The sequence below is a fragment of the Ixodes scapularis genome, unplaced genomic scaffold, assembly GCF_016920785.2.
Source record: "Ixodes scapularis isolate PalLabHiFi unplaced genomic scaffold, ASM1692078v2 PGA_scaffold0__279_contigs__length_252992795, whole genome shotgun sequence".
NCBI classification, from domain to species: Eukaryota; Metazoa; Arthropoda; class Arachnida; order Ixodida; family Ixodidae; genus Ixodes; species Ixodes scapularis.
Window position 1 is genome coordinate 104,110,688 of NW_024609835.1, and position 14,649 is coordinate 104,125,336.

Sequence of the window (14,649 nt, forward strand, 5' to 3'; positions counted from 1 at the left end):
CATGAGTGCCTACGCGTCGTGACCGGATCGATAACAACGTTTAGGTCTTTGGGCTCCGTCGCAGGGGCGTCATTGCGATGTCTGGCGTTGAGAAAGTGAGAGCGCTCCAGAGTTCTTGGAGGCTATTTTTTTCTTTTTCCACGAGATAGGGGAGGCAGGCTGTCCTAACGAGAGCGGTGGAAGGGCGAGAGCGCACGTCGAGGCGATGGGGAAGGAGAACCTCGGGGTTGGCGAGTCGGCACCGGGGACAGGGTCGTCGGAGGTACTCCTCATGTTCCTTGGTCATTACCCTCGGAGGGGTCGCGGGCCGCTCTGCACAAAAACCTCGCAGGCCCATTGTCGGTATGGGAACCTCCGGTAGACCTGGTCGGTCTCACCACAGTGATAACACAGCGGTCGTTCATCGGCCGTGCGCCACACATCTGTCTTGCTAGGCGGCTGTTGTTTAGTGCGGACGAGCTGGGGCCGTTTTTCCATGACGTCGCAAAGTCTGCGCTACCGGCTTACGCCAAGGCGGCGCCGAACACTGCTGAGAAGCTGGTGCCGGTCTCTGAGCTACCGCGGCATAGGTGAGGGTGGGCTCCTCGGGTGCTGCAACGCTGGCAGGAGCCTCTGGTTGAATTGCCCGCTGAACTTCCTCGCGGACAACTACGGCTATCGACAGCGAAGCCGAATGATTGTCAGCAGGCAGGATCTTCCTGAGCTCTTCCCGGACGACGTCGCAAATGATCTCGCGAATGCCTGGGATGCAGGAGCCAAGATCGCAGTTAGGCAGTCCGAGGGCAGCAATACCGGCTAGTCCCTGGTAGTGACTGCCTTGGCCTTGCAAAGCAGGCTCGATGTTCATCGCCTCGGTGACAAAATCTTCGACTGTTGTCGGAGCGCTGGGGACAAGACCGCCTAAGATGTTGTCACTCCCGCCCGCATGAGCATTCTTAGCACCTTCTCTTCCGTAGCCTGAGGGTCGGCGCGGGCGCAGGCGCAGAACGTCCTCCACGAAGCTGGTGACACTCTCCTTGGGGCCCTGGGTTTTGGTCCGAAGTAGGTTTTTAGCTCTCTCTCGGCGGTATTAGTTGACAAATGTCCCCTTTAGCTCGCTCTTGAAAACGTCCCGCAATGTCAAAGGCGACTCGGATTTTGTACCAGTGATTGGTAGTCCCGACAAGCGATAAACATACGTTGTGCAGGCACTGCTCGTCGGTTCAGCCATTTTGGCGGGCAACGCGTTAGTACTGGTCTCTCCAATCTTCTACGTCTTCGTATAGTTCGCCGTGGAACGGAGGAGTCGTCCGTGGTGCGACGGGCAGGTAAACGATGTTAGAAGCGGCCGGGGTCTGCGACTGGTCGGCCACCGTTGTCCTCTTGGGCTTGTGCTTGTCCAGCAGCAGACCACATTTAGGAGGCTGTTCCTAAGTGCGGCGGCTGGCGCGAGTTTTCGGTTCCTCAAAGAGCGGTTTTCTGGCAAGCTTGGAATCTGACTTGGTTGGCGGGTCCGCAGGGGCGAATGAGTAACCTTAGGTATAATATACTTCCCCTCACTCCCTTCAAAATATCACGAGGGACAAATGATCAGGTAGCGAGTAACTGGAGAAACTAGACGTTCAGTTAGCGAGCTTGTACCCAAAACAAGATAGAAGAAGGTTAGCGTCGCAGGCGTCGATGTCGGCGGAACAGCAGGATCGAGTGCTGGGGCGAGACTGCCTCCCGCTCGCCACGCGGAGCCCCTTATGTACACGCGTGGGCTTCTGAAACAATCTGCATAAGATCTTCGGTGGGCAGATATTCAGTCCTCGAACAACTAGCAGGGTTCTTGAATTCACCAGAACGCTACATTCACAGAAATAACAAAAAGGTGCGTCGGCTCCAAGGTCTTGAACATCGGTCTTCTCCGTGGAAGCCAAGCGCGATAACCATTCGGCCACGGGCGCGCTAATTCGGGGACGTGCGACTCAATATGACATTATCCTGACGCGTCTGAGGCAATATCAATGTCAAATATGGGGGCTGTCAGTACGTTTTTAAAAATGAATGGACTATATAACATTTCAAGTGTCGTAAGCAGAGCATCGGATGTCCTTCACTTCTCTACTCGTGTGAACAAGCAGTAGAATTGCGAGCCAGCCAAAGTTATGTTTACGAGTACGCTGCTGTAGCTTGCAAGTTACGTCGGCTATAGCTTGCAAGCTTAAACAACCAGGTAAAACGTCATGCTCACAAGTTACAAAAAAATAGCGATTTGCGTGATGGGTTACGTACGCTAGAGAAGATTAGTTCGACCGGGATCCTCCAGGCGTCCTCAACTTTCGTGCTTCGGGCAAACTGGGATTGCTGCTGGGCGTAAGCACGGCGCAGAAGCGAATGAACAGCACGACGCTCGCCAATAAAAGGAGAGCCAGCGGGATCGATGCCCACAAATGATCCTGCAAAAGTTATTTCACCTGCTTCGTACTCCAAATAATGCATAGCTCAAAATAAACAAACTTCTATTGAAGTGAAAGGAACGCAGCCTAAACAATGTTACACTAATACAACTGAAAATGGCAAAAAAGGGTAAAATCTTTTAAACTATAAATCTACGAGAGCATCTCATCATGCCTCCGCACCTGTTCGCTCTTACTTTGTTGTCCAATCGTCGTGTACCTTCTAAGATCGGGGGCTCTTTTTAATCCCCGAATAGCAAGATATTTCCGGAGGTCCCCTGCGATATTAAAAGACATATACCAGGCGCATCGCCTTCAATATTTCGTTTTACTTTAAAGGGGCCCTGCAGTCAAATTTAAGCATCTACCTTTTTTGCGGTTTTCTCATCTCTTGGGGTTCGGGCAAGCCATCGGGCCCGGAGAGAGTAACTAAATATCAGTGAGTGATATTTTAACCGGACGACGAGGGAAACCTCCTCCACGGCCCCGCGGTGCCGAAAGCGCGCGATATGTGACGTCTTTGGTCCTGGGCTTACTAATGGTCAGAGCCATTCTTTTTAGTCAAAATGCAAAATATAAGTGGCGCGAACCGTTTCGAATATTTATAAGACTAGTTTTTGTTCACTATTTTAGACCAGAAAAGAAACAAATGCAGTTTAGAAAGTACGGAAACAAGAAATGAGCCGTCGACATACCAGCCACCAATCAGTGGAAAAGGCGCCGCATACTAGAAAGATGCAGTGGGATCAGGCACCATCGAGTGGCGAGCGTAGAAAGGTCCCGGGTGTACGCGGCGGCACTGCGGTCGTATGAACTGGAGGATCCGACCGGTTCCGAGCGTTGCCAAGGCCTTCCGAGCAACTTTGGCTTGCGGTTTAGAATTTTGGCGGTATGGCAGCGCGAAGTGGCTCCCGTTCTGAATTGATCTTTACCCTGTGTTTGCTGTTGTTTGTGGCCAATGAAGTGTCATGCCGAATTAAAGTTTAATCGCGCAGCAAATGCAATGCGAGCCGCCTTGGCTTGCCGCTTTATACAGCTTAGCCAGAACATGCTTTAGTGCCGCACTCTCGAGCCGTCGACACGGAGTGCGGCAGGCCGTGACCGCTCGCCGAGCTCACTACCCCTCTTCTAGTTCACGGACACTTGTTTTTGCTTGTTTTTTGTCATTTTAATTTGCCTATAACTTTTAAAATAAAGCGAAATGCGAGAAAAATGTTTCATTAAGTTACCACGTTCAGTGCGCTCAGGTTCGGTGCAAATTAAAAACCATTAAAAAAAGTCCTTGCGGGAACCCTTTAAGTTCCAGCACTGTGAACGCTACAAGCAAATAGGGTCAATCAAGGAGCGAAAAAAGAGCAGGGACACACTGACGCTCGTCAACTGTCTGCGTGTGTTCTAACATCGGTTAAACCAATAGACCGATCTCAACAACCTGTTTCACTACGCCAACGCTGCCAAAATGCATTAAGAAAACTTTGGTTATTCGGCACGTGCGATAACCCATCTGGACCTCCGCGCGTGTAAAGCACAAGACAACACGAGCCGCCTCGCGTTTTGTGAACTAACGTTATGGCGGCGCCACGCATGCACCGAACCAGGCACGTATACAAGGGGAGGGGGGGCACCGATCCCGCTCCCCCACCCCCCCCCCCCCCCCCCCCCGCTTGTAATCTCCCATTTTGCTGGGGCCTTCTCTCCCCTCTCCGCCTCATAGAGAATATTGTCAAGGGTAGGCCCCTCTCCCCCGAAACAATATCCTGGCTACTTTCCTGCGCCGAGCGCTTGGTGAGATCGGTCTATTCACCGCAGTAAATTTATCATGGCCTTGATTTTCTAGCATCTGTGTCTGTACCGGTGCGTGTTGTGTCCTAACCCTGAGGACGTATGGTGAAACGAACTTATTGCTCGCTGAAGACAATACGTTTTCTTTCTCACTGTTTTTTCTTTTTACTTTTTGGTGATAATTGTCACATCTTAAAAAATACCTCCGACCCCATTCCCATCGGAGCAAGCCGAGGACGAATCACTTTCATCTGTGACCCAGGTCAAAATATTGACCGGAAACTAAACGCAAAATGATTTGAAAACGCGATTTGCAAAAAGACGACGAGCAAACGGAATGTCATGTTCATTGTCACTGCGCATGTTTCTTTCTGAATCTCTTGATTGGCTGGAGGCGCTCCTTAAACCACTTTCATAGGCCCAACGTATGCTTTTTGGGGAAGCGGACGCACGGGTATACTCGGGGCGCATTTCGACTCAAACGGTCGAAGTGTTAACAAAAGTAACACATTTAAAGGAGCGCAAAAGACAACTTCATGTTTCTTCTAGCTAACGTGATTTGCGATTTTAGAAGGCTGGGGAAGGTAGGGTAGTTTTCCTACATAACGGAATCAGTGCTTGTGTCTGAATGAAATAAACAAATATGTTGCATCATTTTTCTCTTGATCTCAGTGTCGGAAAGTGCACTGCTATGACGACACAGTCGAGTGATCGTTGTGAAACGTTCTCAAGACTTTTCCTTTGAGATGAAATCACGGCAGTCCAGCGCGTGCTGCAGAGAAATAAAACCGTTTTAACGCTGTAATGTAGTACCTGCGAGTTCGTCATAATTGTGCGCCCACGTTACATTTTATTCGTCGCAACGTATGTACTGTGTCGTCATATCAGTTTTTGTTCATATGTCATTGGTTCCTGGCTCTGTGAAGACCGTTTTTAAATCAAAACTAGTCGTACCTCCGGGAAGGGATACCTTAAAACAAATATCCATTTTTTATTGAGAAATAAGTGCTCACTTATTTTAGTGTCACTCTAAATGCGCAGTGTCCCAACTTATTTCAAATTTCAGCTTCAATCATTCCTTATTCTTACTTCCAGCAGCTTGGCATATTTTGCGGCTCAACTTCTTAATGTTGAACTCTGGAAAAACATCTTCGTAACCGGAGACAAAGGAACAGAACATGAGATGATACACGCACGCTTTGTCGCCGACTGAGGGGACCTGGAGAGCGAGTGGGCGAACGTTTGGGAACACGGAGATACCAGAAAAAATAGAAGCGAGCCGGTGAACTTTCGTCATTCTGTAAACTCGAGACTTATATGTGTGTAAACATATACATATAGGTCTCGAGTTTTCTAAACGTTAAAAGTTCACCAGCTCGCCTCTATGTTCTCTGATACAAAAATTCAAAATTAACTGACATTTCTGTGCTCCCAAACGTTTCCATGTTTCCTAACGTTTTCCAATCGACAAGTCTTAAGTTACAAAAAAGTCATCGCCTCAGCTTGGCACACACGCAAACAGAAACGAAAATACGCACCTCTTCTTCTTTTTTTTTTCTTGATGCTAAGTGTAATAATTGAGTAACTGGCGTGTTGGGACCCCGCTGACGCTGCACTGTCATTAGCACCGACCTTGCTTTTTTTTCGTGGTATCTCGCTGGAGTGTTTGCACTCTCGTGGACACCGGCGGTTCCCCGCGCCTTCCTCCCGTCAATTACCTGGATCCAGCGACTGATCCTGCCGGTGCCGAAGAAAATGCTCTGGAGCCTCCGGAGGGCACCCCCCTCGTTGACAGCGCGGCAGCGTTTGTACACGTCGCAATAGCCCATATTGCCGTTGCAGGGCGCGCCACGGGGCCTCGCCACGCCGCACAGAAGCTGCAGCTTTGGCTCCTCGCAAGGGTCCACGCAGGCTTTGTCGCCGGCTGCAGGGACGTGGAGACCGACAGGAGACATATATATGCATTAGACCAGGAACAACTATACTCCGTTTCTCACCAAGTCCTACCGCAGTCGACGTCACAATCCGATGCAGCCAACTAGTTTTAGTCGGGGATTGCGAACGCACAAAGACGATGAGCGTCGTGACGATGCACTTTTGGTGGCGCTGTTTGACTAGCTCCAGGGGAACGGACTACAATACACACGTAAGAATTGCAACGAGATGCTTCGTTCCCAAATTCCGAGAGAGCAATGGCTTCATCAACCAACCCCTCCTATATAACGAGGCCCCAGGGCTGGGTTTATCTACGTCACCTAACGGAGGCCAATGCGGCCCGCGGATTGGATACGGGTGCTATTGTCACCTTTAGCTGGTACTCCTGCTCGGTCAGTGCTCGGTAGATGACGTATAGAAATTCCAGCACCGCGGCCTTCTCATGCAGGAGGTGGTGCGCCAAACGCGCCATCAATACAAATATCACATTTTAATGCCAGAGAGTTAAGGAACTTGTGTCGCAGAAAAGACGGCGTCGGTAGAGCGACGGAAAAATCCCGATTGGTCGATAGAGTCATGACGCCCATGCCACATGACCTCGCGCGGGAATTTCGAACAATCCAGAACGCTCGCGTGAAACGTGACATCGCAAGTGGAATGAAAGCGATTAAAACATGACACACAATGCGAAATAAAGGTCGCCGCATGCCTCCAATGGTTTCGCTTGATGAAGTAATTCATTTACCTTAGAAAAGGTTTGAAGATTTTAGGCGGGATTCGAATTCACGACCCTTTGGTGGCGAGCCAGACGCGCTACTGACTAGGCGACGCAAGGCACGCTGGCAGGGCGACTGAGAAGGCGATGCGAACGGGGCCCAAAACGCTATCGCGCTTTTTAAAGGCGAAGCTTAACCATCCTCCAAGCGCTTCCTTTACCTTTCTATCGAGAAAGCGTGCAGCCCTCCTTTGTCAAGAATGTTGTCCACAAAACCAACGGTCCTCTTAACGCCCTCTTACGTTCTCCTCCTCTTACGTTGCGTCTCCTTACGTTGCGAGGAACTACGTTATTTTTAACGCGGTAAAGAAAATATTAAGCGAAACAAATTGTAACCCGGATTCTGGGAGGAGAGGGCCTTTGGTGCACAGTTCTACTTAATTTGTGCTAAATCAAGTAGAAAATATTACATTTATGTCATAATTGCCGACAGTTTCTATGCCTCGGGCAAAAACAAAAAGCCGAATATTTGTCAGTATATTTTCTGAGTACATTTCGAGCATCGTATTTCGAGTGTCACTTTCAAAAGTCACGTAGTTAATGTTTTACTACGTCTGGTCACTTAATCTCGTACCTTACCGTTCTCTCCGCAAACATATATTCCTATTAAAACAAGCTGACAACCTAACAACGTCGTTATTTTTTGTATCTTCAACCGGAAGGTTTCTTTCGCTTAAATAAGTCAATGACAAGGTCGAAAATTCCGAATATTTTTTTGTCGTGGCTCTATGGGCCCTTTTCTACCCGGGCGCCGCCATATTGAATCGCGAAACTTCCGTCACGATGAACTTTTGGCGCTGCTTGATTGGTTATATTTGATCTTAGTGTAGACTACGGTTCGACTTGAACCGGGGTCACACTGCTCATGCATCCTACAAACGACAGTCTGCAAACACCATACCGCAATATTCGTGGTTCGAATGCCGTCTGCCATGTTCTCTCCTTGAACTCATTGCGACGCGGCATACGAAGCACGGATCTCACGGTGACTCGCGTTCCAATCCATATGCAGACTGTCTTTTGTAAATGTAGGAGTAGTGTGACCTCGGCTTTAAAAGAGCGCTGCAACGATATTCAATTGGAATGTTTTTCGCTTGACAAGAGCTTACTGGCACACGTCGTCTGCTCGCAACATCGCCTGCGCTTACCTTTCTTGCGACTTTCGGAGGTGCAGGTTTTTACGAGCGAGCTCGACTTCGCCTTTCAGAGAGGGCACACGAAATAACAACTAGCAGACGTGCATCAAGGAGAGAAGTCAAAGGACTCAATGGCGAGGTGTCCCGAGGCGCCGAGGTTTGTTTGCTAAGAACCGAGAGGGTGAGCGTGTTAGTGTCCTCAAGTTACCTCCCAAATACTTTTTCCCTCCTTTCGTGTGCGGCGAGACCCCTCACTCCTTAACGGCGTCGGCGGGTTGGCGCAGTTAACGTCGTCTCCTTTACGTCTGCTACTCAAAGCGATGGCTGCTTTACCTTCCCTGCGTCTGTCCGAGATTCACCGCTTTTTCACCGGTGAGAGTCACCGTTGCCTCGGGAAACAAGGAGATAACAAGAGGAAGAAATTTACCTCTTAATCTAAAATTAAGGTCAGCGATCAAAGTATAATTCAGGAAGGGTCCACCAGGGTCGCGCGGGCATATTCCATTCAGCACGCCAGCCGGTCGTGGGCAGACGGTCGCCGAGTCGCGGAGTGCCTGCTAAGCCTAACTGCCGGGCTCGCTTGGTCGCGTTCGGTAGAATCGTGGCCGTTGGAGCTTTTCCCCGGTGTTTGTGGATCCAGCGTTCTTGTTCGTCGTGGTCTGTTTCAAGCACTTTTTACTTTTTTCTTGCAGCTTGAAGTCGGGACGCGTGAGAAGCGCACGTAGAAAAATAAACGTCCGTGGGTCGTCGCGACCGCGACGCTGTCGGCCATACTGATTTGATCGTAAGAAATGCGTAAGACAGCTTCAGAGCTGTCGTAGGATTTCGTCGTAACCTGCGCAAAACTTACGAAAATTTTGTTTCGTGAATACGAATTTGTTCTTACGTTTTGTCTTACGCATATTTTTGACGTAAGATCGTTTCGTAAATCTGGCCTCTGCATTTTCGAAACTCGCAGGAAAGGTGAGACAGACGCAGACGACGTTGCAAAGGAGCAGACGACGCTCAGATAGGGGGTCGCAATCAGCCAATCAGGGCTCGGCGTTCTGACGTCACCGCTACCCCCCTGCGCAAGAAGCAGACGAACTTGCCCTCCGCATTGGCTTGCGATGATCGATCAGAATAATCCAATTGGCGTAAAAATCGTTCATTAATGCAACGTTGTTTTAGAGCACAGCTCCTAGGCAACCCATTCTGAGTTAAGCGGCGTCGGCGTAACCACGCGTTGCTTTAAGGACTGTTTCCCAAAATGACGTCACACGTGACGTCACGTGTGTCGTCACGTGTGACGTCACGTGTGACGTCACGAGGGTAAACTTTTCCCGCTAAATTTTGGGGTAAAAGTTTTTGCTAAGTTTGGCGGAAAATTTTTCCGCTAAATTTAGAGGAAAAATTTTACCGGTTTGACGTCACCTTCAAAATTTCAGATGACGTGTCATGTGACGTCACACGTCAGTTCAGCGGGAAAATTTTCCGGCTAAATTTAGCGGGAAATTTAGCGACTTTTTTACGCTAAGTGGGATGGGAATAGGAGAAGAGGATAGGACGGTACGAAGGGGGAGCGGCTGCATAGTGCATACCCTCCACTTCGTGCACTTCCTCCCTCCTCTCTAGAGCTGCGCTCCAATTCGGCATTACAGATAATTGTAAAAGTCTAATTTTCTTAAGGTGTCTTTATTAAAGGGTATCGGTGGCCGAGTGGGCTAACGCCCACCAGGTCGGAGTACCTCGAGAGAAAGCTCGCGCTGGAGAACCCAGTGATCCTGAGCTCAATCCCCAACCCTGCCCGAAGAACACACTTCCAATGAAGTGAGTTCAGGGAGCACACTACGCTCGTTTCGGTAGACCGAATGTGTAATCTCGATAGCAGTGTTCAAGGAGTAAAAATAATAGAAGAAATTATCGCTGCGTAAAATTAGTATTATTTTTATAGGAGTAATTTTAGATGAGCACTTGTTTTCTGTTGGCAGAAAAGTAGTACAATGTAGAAAAACAAGCGGCTAATCTAGTTTTCAGCCTTGGCCCCTGCGCGACGGCCAGGAGGCACCTGCGAGACTCCTCCAGGAATCTGAAGATGGCAGGAGAGACGCGAGAGGCTTGCTTGAAATGGAACTCGCCCAAATGGGGCAAGGTGTCTTCGAACCACCGTTCGTTCCTCTGGAAAGTCCACCGTTCTCGACTGATCACGGGTAGGTTGTCGGTCATGAGAGCGGCTATGGTGAAGGCATTGGCCTGCAGCTGCTGATCGATGTCACTTGAAATTCTTGCCTGTGCGTCGGCATCCAGGTCAAGCTGCCTCTCATCTGAAAGGCGTTGGGCTCTCACGGAGAAAAGTACCCCAATCACGCGTCCACAGTCCAACATCGCGGATATCGCCCTCCAGCTCGTCCTCCACACACTCCATGATGTTTCGTTGTGGCGAGTGGCCATCGTGCGAGTGGCCAAGTGGGCTCGCGCACACCAGCTTGGAGCACGCGGAGCGAAAGCTCGCGCTGCAGAACCCTGGAATCCTGGGTTCAATCCCTACTTCTGCTCGTTTCGATCTATACTCCGTTTCACCTTATGTTGTACCGCAAACAAGGCTAGAAGTGCGAGCTCATAGCGTTGGGAGCTACTCTTAACGCACGAGAGCTTGTGCCGCCGAGATGTGCCCTGAGCAAGGAGCTCGCGCTTGTAGCCTTTTCTGCGGTACATTATAAAGTGAAACAGAGTATAGATGAGCATTGTACCGACGTGCGGACGTGTATCACTGGCTTGTAATGGCTGATCGTAATGATCAAGTTGGATTTAAATTTGGATTAAAGCTCGTGACTTAGCGCAACAATGTGTGGTAACGTGTTTCTAATAAGACGACTAAATTATTTATGAAAGAATGCGTATGCACTGTAATATTTTGCGTGCCCATTACTTACCCATTGTCATTGCCATCATTTAGGAGTGACACTAAGTTTTCCCGTGTAGCACCAACACACTTGGAGTGTGTTTCGGTGGGTTGAAGTGCACTCGCTTGTAGTGACACTAAACTAGCCCGTCTGACAGGCGTATAAGATGACAGTGAAATGTATGGGCTCCAGGGAAAAGGAGAATAAAAACAGTCTTTTCATCTCTACAAGTGAAAGCCACGTGCTTGTTAGACCAACTAATCGCTTACGTTTCACACCAGACATCACTGTGGAGATGAAAAACTTGTCTTCATTCTCCTTTGGCCCGAAGCCCATATATTTCACTGTCATCTTAACCGCGAATGAAGGTCTTTGACGTCATTTTTGTTGCGTGTGCTCGCGCACACCGGCGGCTGCTGGCCCGTGGAAAGAGCGTGCGCCACTTATTATGGACACTAAAAATCTTGGTTCAGTATTTCCTTAAAGGGATACGGAAAGGAAATGACGCGAGCCCGAGCTCCCTACCCCTCGCTTCAAAGTCGGCCAGCGAGAAGCGCTATGCGTATTGCGTTCGTGACGTCAACAGTTCTCGCACGGTCAAGGGTACTGTAGTTGCGAGCCTTGCCGCTTGGTGGCGTCAACACACGACAATCTCGCCTAGTAGTAATATCCGATGACTGTACGCCCTATAGCCTATACATAGCTTACCCGTAACGGCCATGCCGGTATTTTATGTGCCACCAGCGTTCGTTTCACCCTGTTAGTTTCAAACCGCGAAAGTAGTGGCTTGAGGGAAACAGTATGTAGAGATAACCTTCAGTACCAAGAAATGGCGAATGGTTGGCCTGACAGAGGTACCCGCATCCTCAGACTACAGTGTACTCAGGCGAGGCTTTTACCTGACGTCTGCAAAAACGGCAGTCTCGATGGTGTGGAATGCATGTTGCAGAAGCATTGTGGAGCTGAGACCAACGTTGTCTGAGACTGCAGCCAATGCCAGAACCCCGCGAGCTCGAAGTCGCTGCTTTGAAGCGTTCTTCCATAGAACGAGCCCTTGCGCTACAAATGTATGTCTTAAAGCCAGGAGCGCGGACTAGCTCGCTCCTGTAGCTTTGGCTATAGTCTCAGCTTATGAGCGTTCTCCGCCACATTCAGGACTAAGGAACTCCATGAGAGAGCCATACTGCCGCGAACTAAAGCCCGTCTATACTGGGAAAAGTGGCGCCATACATTGCTGTGGAAATGCTGAGACACGTGCCACGCGCCACTTCTGGGAAATTCATGACGCCTGACATCTAGCTCAGTGCTGCGCTCTACCGCCATGATATTCCCAAGGGCTGCACGGTGCACGTGCCTCGTGCATCGACGCACATTGCGCTACTTTTGAAACATTAAGCGGTTTTACCGCGAACTGCTGCTGCTTCTTAGGAACTCATGACGTGGCGGCATTCCGACGGAGCTTCACAGACCGCCACAAGACGCAATGTTTAAATCTGTTCATTTGTTTAATTTTTTTTTTTTACTTCTCTTTTTGCAGCCCAGAAACACTAGTCTAGGCTTGTGTTTCTGGGAGGCCGGCACAACAGAAACCGCATCTAAACAAACAAAAATAAAAGTGCATGAATTATTAGCAACAAACATTTAGAAATGATTTCTCTCCACTTGTTTTGTTGCCGCCCGCTATATTTTTCCTCAAATGGGGACATGCAGCAACACCGCCCTCGTTTGTCTTCGCGCGCCGTGGACTTTTGCCCGCAAAACACGTTGACTTCTAACACTTACGAGTTAGAAGTCAACGTATATTTCACTGCATTATTTTCGACTGAATGAATAAAAAAGACTAGGCGAAACATTTCCCTCCCAATGGAAGAAAGTTGCGCAATTTTATGGAAAGCTAATGACCCTGAAAATGGCCTTGACGGCAGCAGCGCAGCTGACGTCAAGCGCAGAGCAGTCGCAGCGAAAGTGGCCGCAGCAAGACACGCTACACCTATGGGCGTTGCGATGTCCCACTTTGCCTCGAATGCTTATAAGTGGTTCATGCATCGCAAGACGTTCGCATTTATTTTACAGTGTCGCGGGATTTTGTTCAGTATTGTAACACAAAAATAAAACCGTGCTAACATGTTCTAGCCTGAATACACTAATAACCTTGTTTTCAAGAAAACTAGTGCTTAACATCAAAATTAAGATAACCTGACAACAGAAACGCATATTGTACCCAAAAGGGAACATAAAGATAACTGTGTTCTTTTTTTTATTTTTTTAACCACAGAAAAAAGCCACAAACGCTCATCCTCCATTCAAATTTATCAGGCTAGAGGTTGGAACCATGCAGGTACCAGATTGAAAATATATAAATTATTTTTGAAGTCTCCACCAGAAGCTGACGGTCAACGAAGTCCGCGGATACATGGAAATGAATGGTGTCTAGTGCCGCGATTGCGCTACATTCTCTCATTAAAAATGTTCAAAACTTCCTTACAAATTATTCATCAGATAACAGTCAGCTCTAAAACTATAACGCCAGCGTTTGGCACATATGGTTTCAAACGCTAGACCTACATTTTGGGGCAGAGACTGACTATTCGGCGATACGTTCTGCGTTCCTTCGGTGAATGAAACACAATGCATTTTCGTCGCTTAAGCACTCGGTAGATACGATTGGCCTGGCAGTGATTTTGCGCCACATTCTTTTTTTTCTCCATTTTTGCTGTTATTGGTGTTGTTGTTTTGCTGCAAACGTTCGCTGTAAACTCTGATACGCCTACCTGTGAGTTTGCAGAACACATTGCAGAGCTTCTCTGCACTGTACGATGGTCCCGAACTCTGGCAGTCTTCGTAGCCGTGCAGCAGACAGAGGGAGCCCTCGCAGCTGCCGTCGATGCACACTTGGGAGCCTTTGTTGCATCGCGTCAGGTTGGCCTTTTTCGTCTGCGCTGGGCACTCCGCCGACAAACCAGTTGGACCAGCCGAGCGTTAAGGAAAAAGCCGCGCTCGATGCCGAAAAGTAAAACAAAATAAGCATATTGGAAATTTCGAAAACTTGCACTTCAGTATGTGCCATGCGCAAATAAATGATTCAGAAAGAAATACCTGTTACAGCAATAACACTGTTTGACACAATCCGTCAGGAGTTCTGCAGGCTCATCAGACTACTCGTTAAGAATATGATATATTACAAAAAAAAATTGCATTTATGAAGAGCGTCACCCTATAAAAAAATAAAATAAAGAAAACAACAGAGAACAAAGCAACGCCCCCCCCCCCCCCCCCCCCCCCCCCCCCCCCGCCCTTCGAAACAAAATCCCGGCTACGTGGCTGCCGCGACCACCGGGGAGCAGGACCGCGGGCGTAGAGATACGTTCTGATAAGAAATGGAAACCCAGAAACGCGTCAAAATAGTGTTTTTTTTGTTGTTGTTCTTTTTTCTTCTTCAGAATGCCGTAAAATGCTGCTCCTGTTTTATATCTTCCTAAAAAGGGATTTTTTAGTGGTTTTCGATTATGCTTAGCAAGTTTTTAATTGGAGCCATATGCCTATTTTACACATTAAAAAGTTAATTAATAAATTATACTTAATTATCCCACTGATCGTAACGCTTAGCTTCCTGTTCTAGGTCCACGTATCACTCACCTGGGAATCCGCGTAAGCGTAGCTTTTATTGCTTTTTTTTTTCTAACAATTCTATAACGCTAACAAAAAACACCCTCTGTACA

General features: G+C 48.5%; 1 protein-coding gene across 1 annotated transcript in view; it reads right to left on the reverse strand.

The window, feature by feature from the left end:
- LOC8030150 (disintegrin and metalloproteinase domain-containing protein 10) overlaps nt 1-14,649 on the reverse strand; it is a 194,690-nt gene that overhangs the window by 74,570 nt on the left and 105,471 nt on the right. Inside the window, exons 9-10 of the mRNA XM_042292594.1 lie at nt 13,702-13,892; nt 5,921-6,126 (exon numbers count right to left, since the gene is read on the reverse strand). Of these exons, the coding sequence (XP_042148528.1) occupies nt 5,921-6,126; nt 13,702-13,892 (397 nt within the window). The remainder of the gene's footprint in view (nt 1-5,920; nt 6,127-13,701; nt 13,893-14,649) is intronic.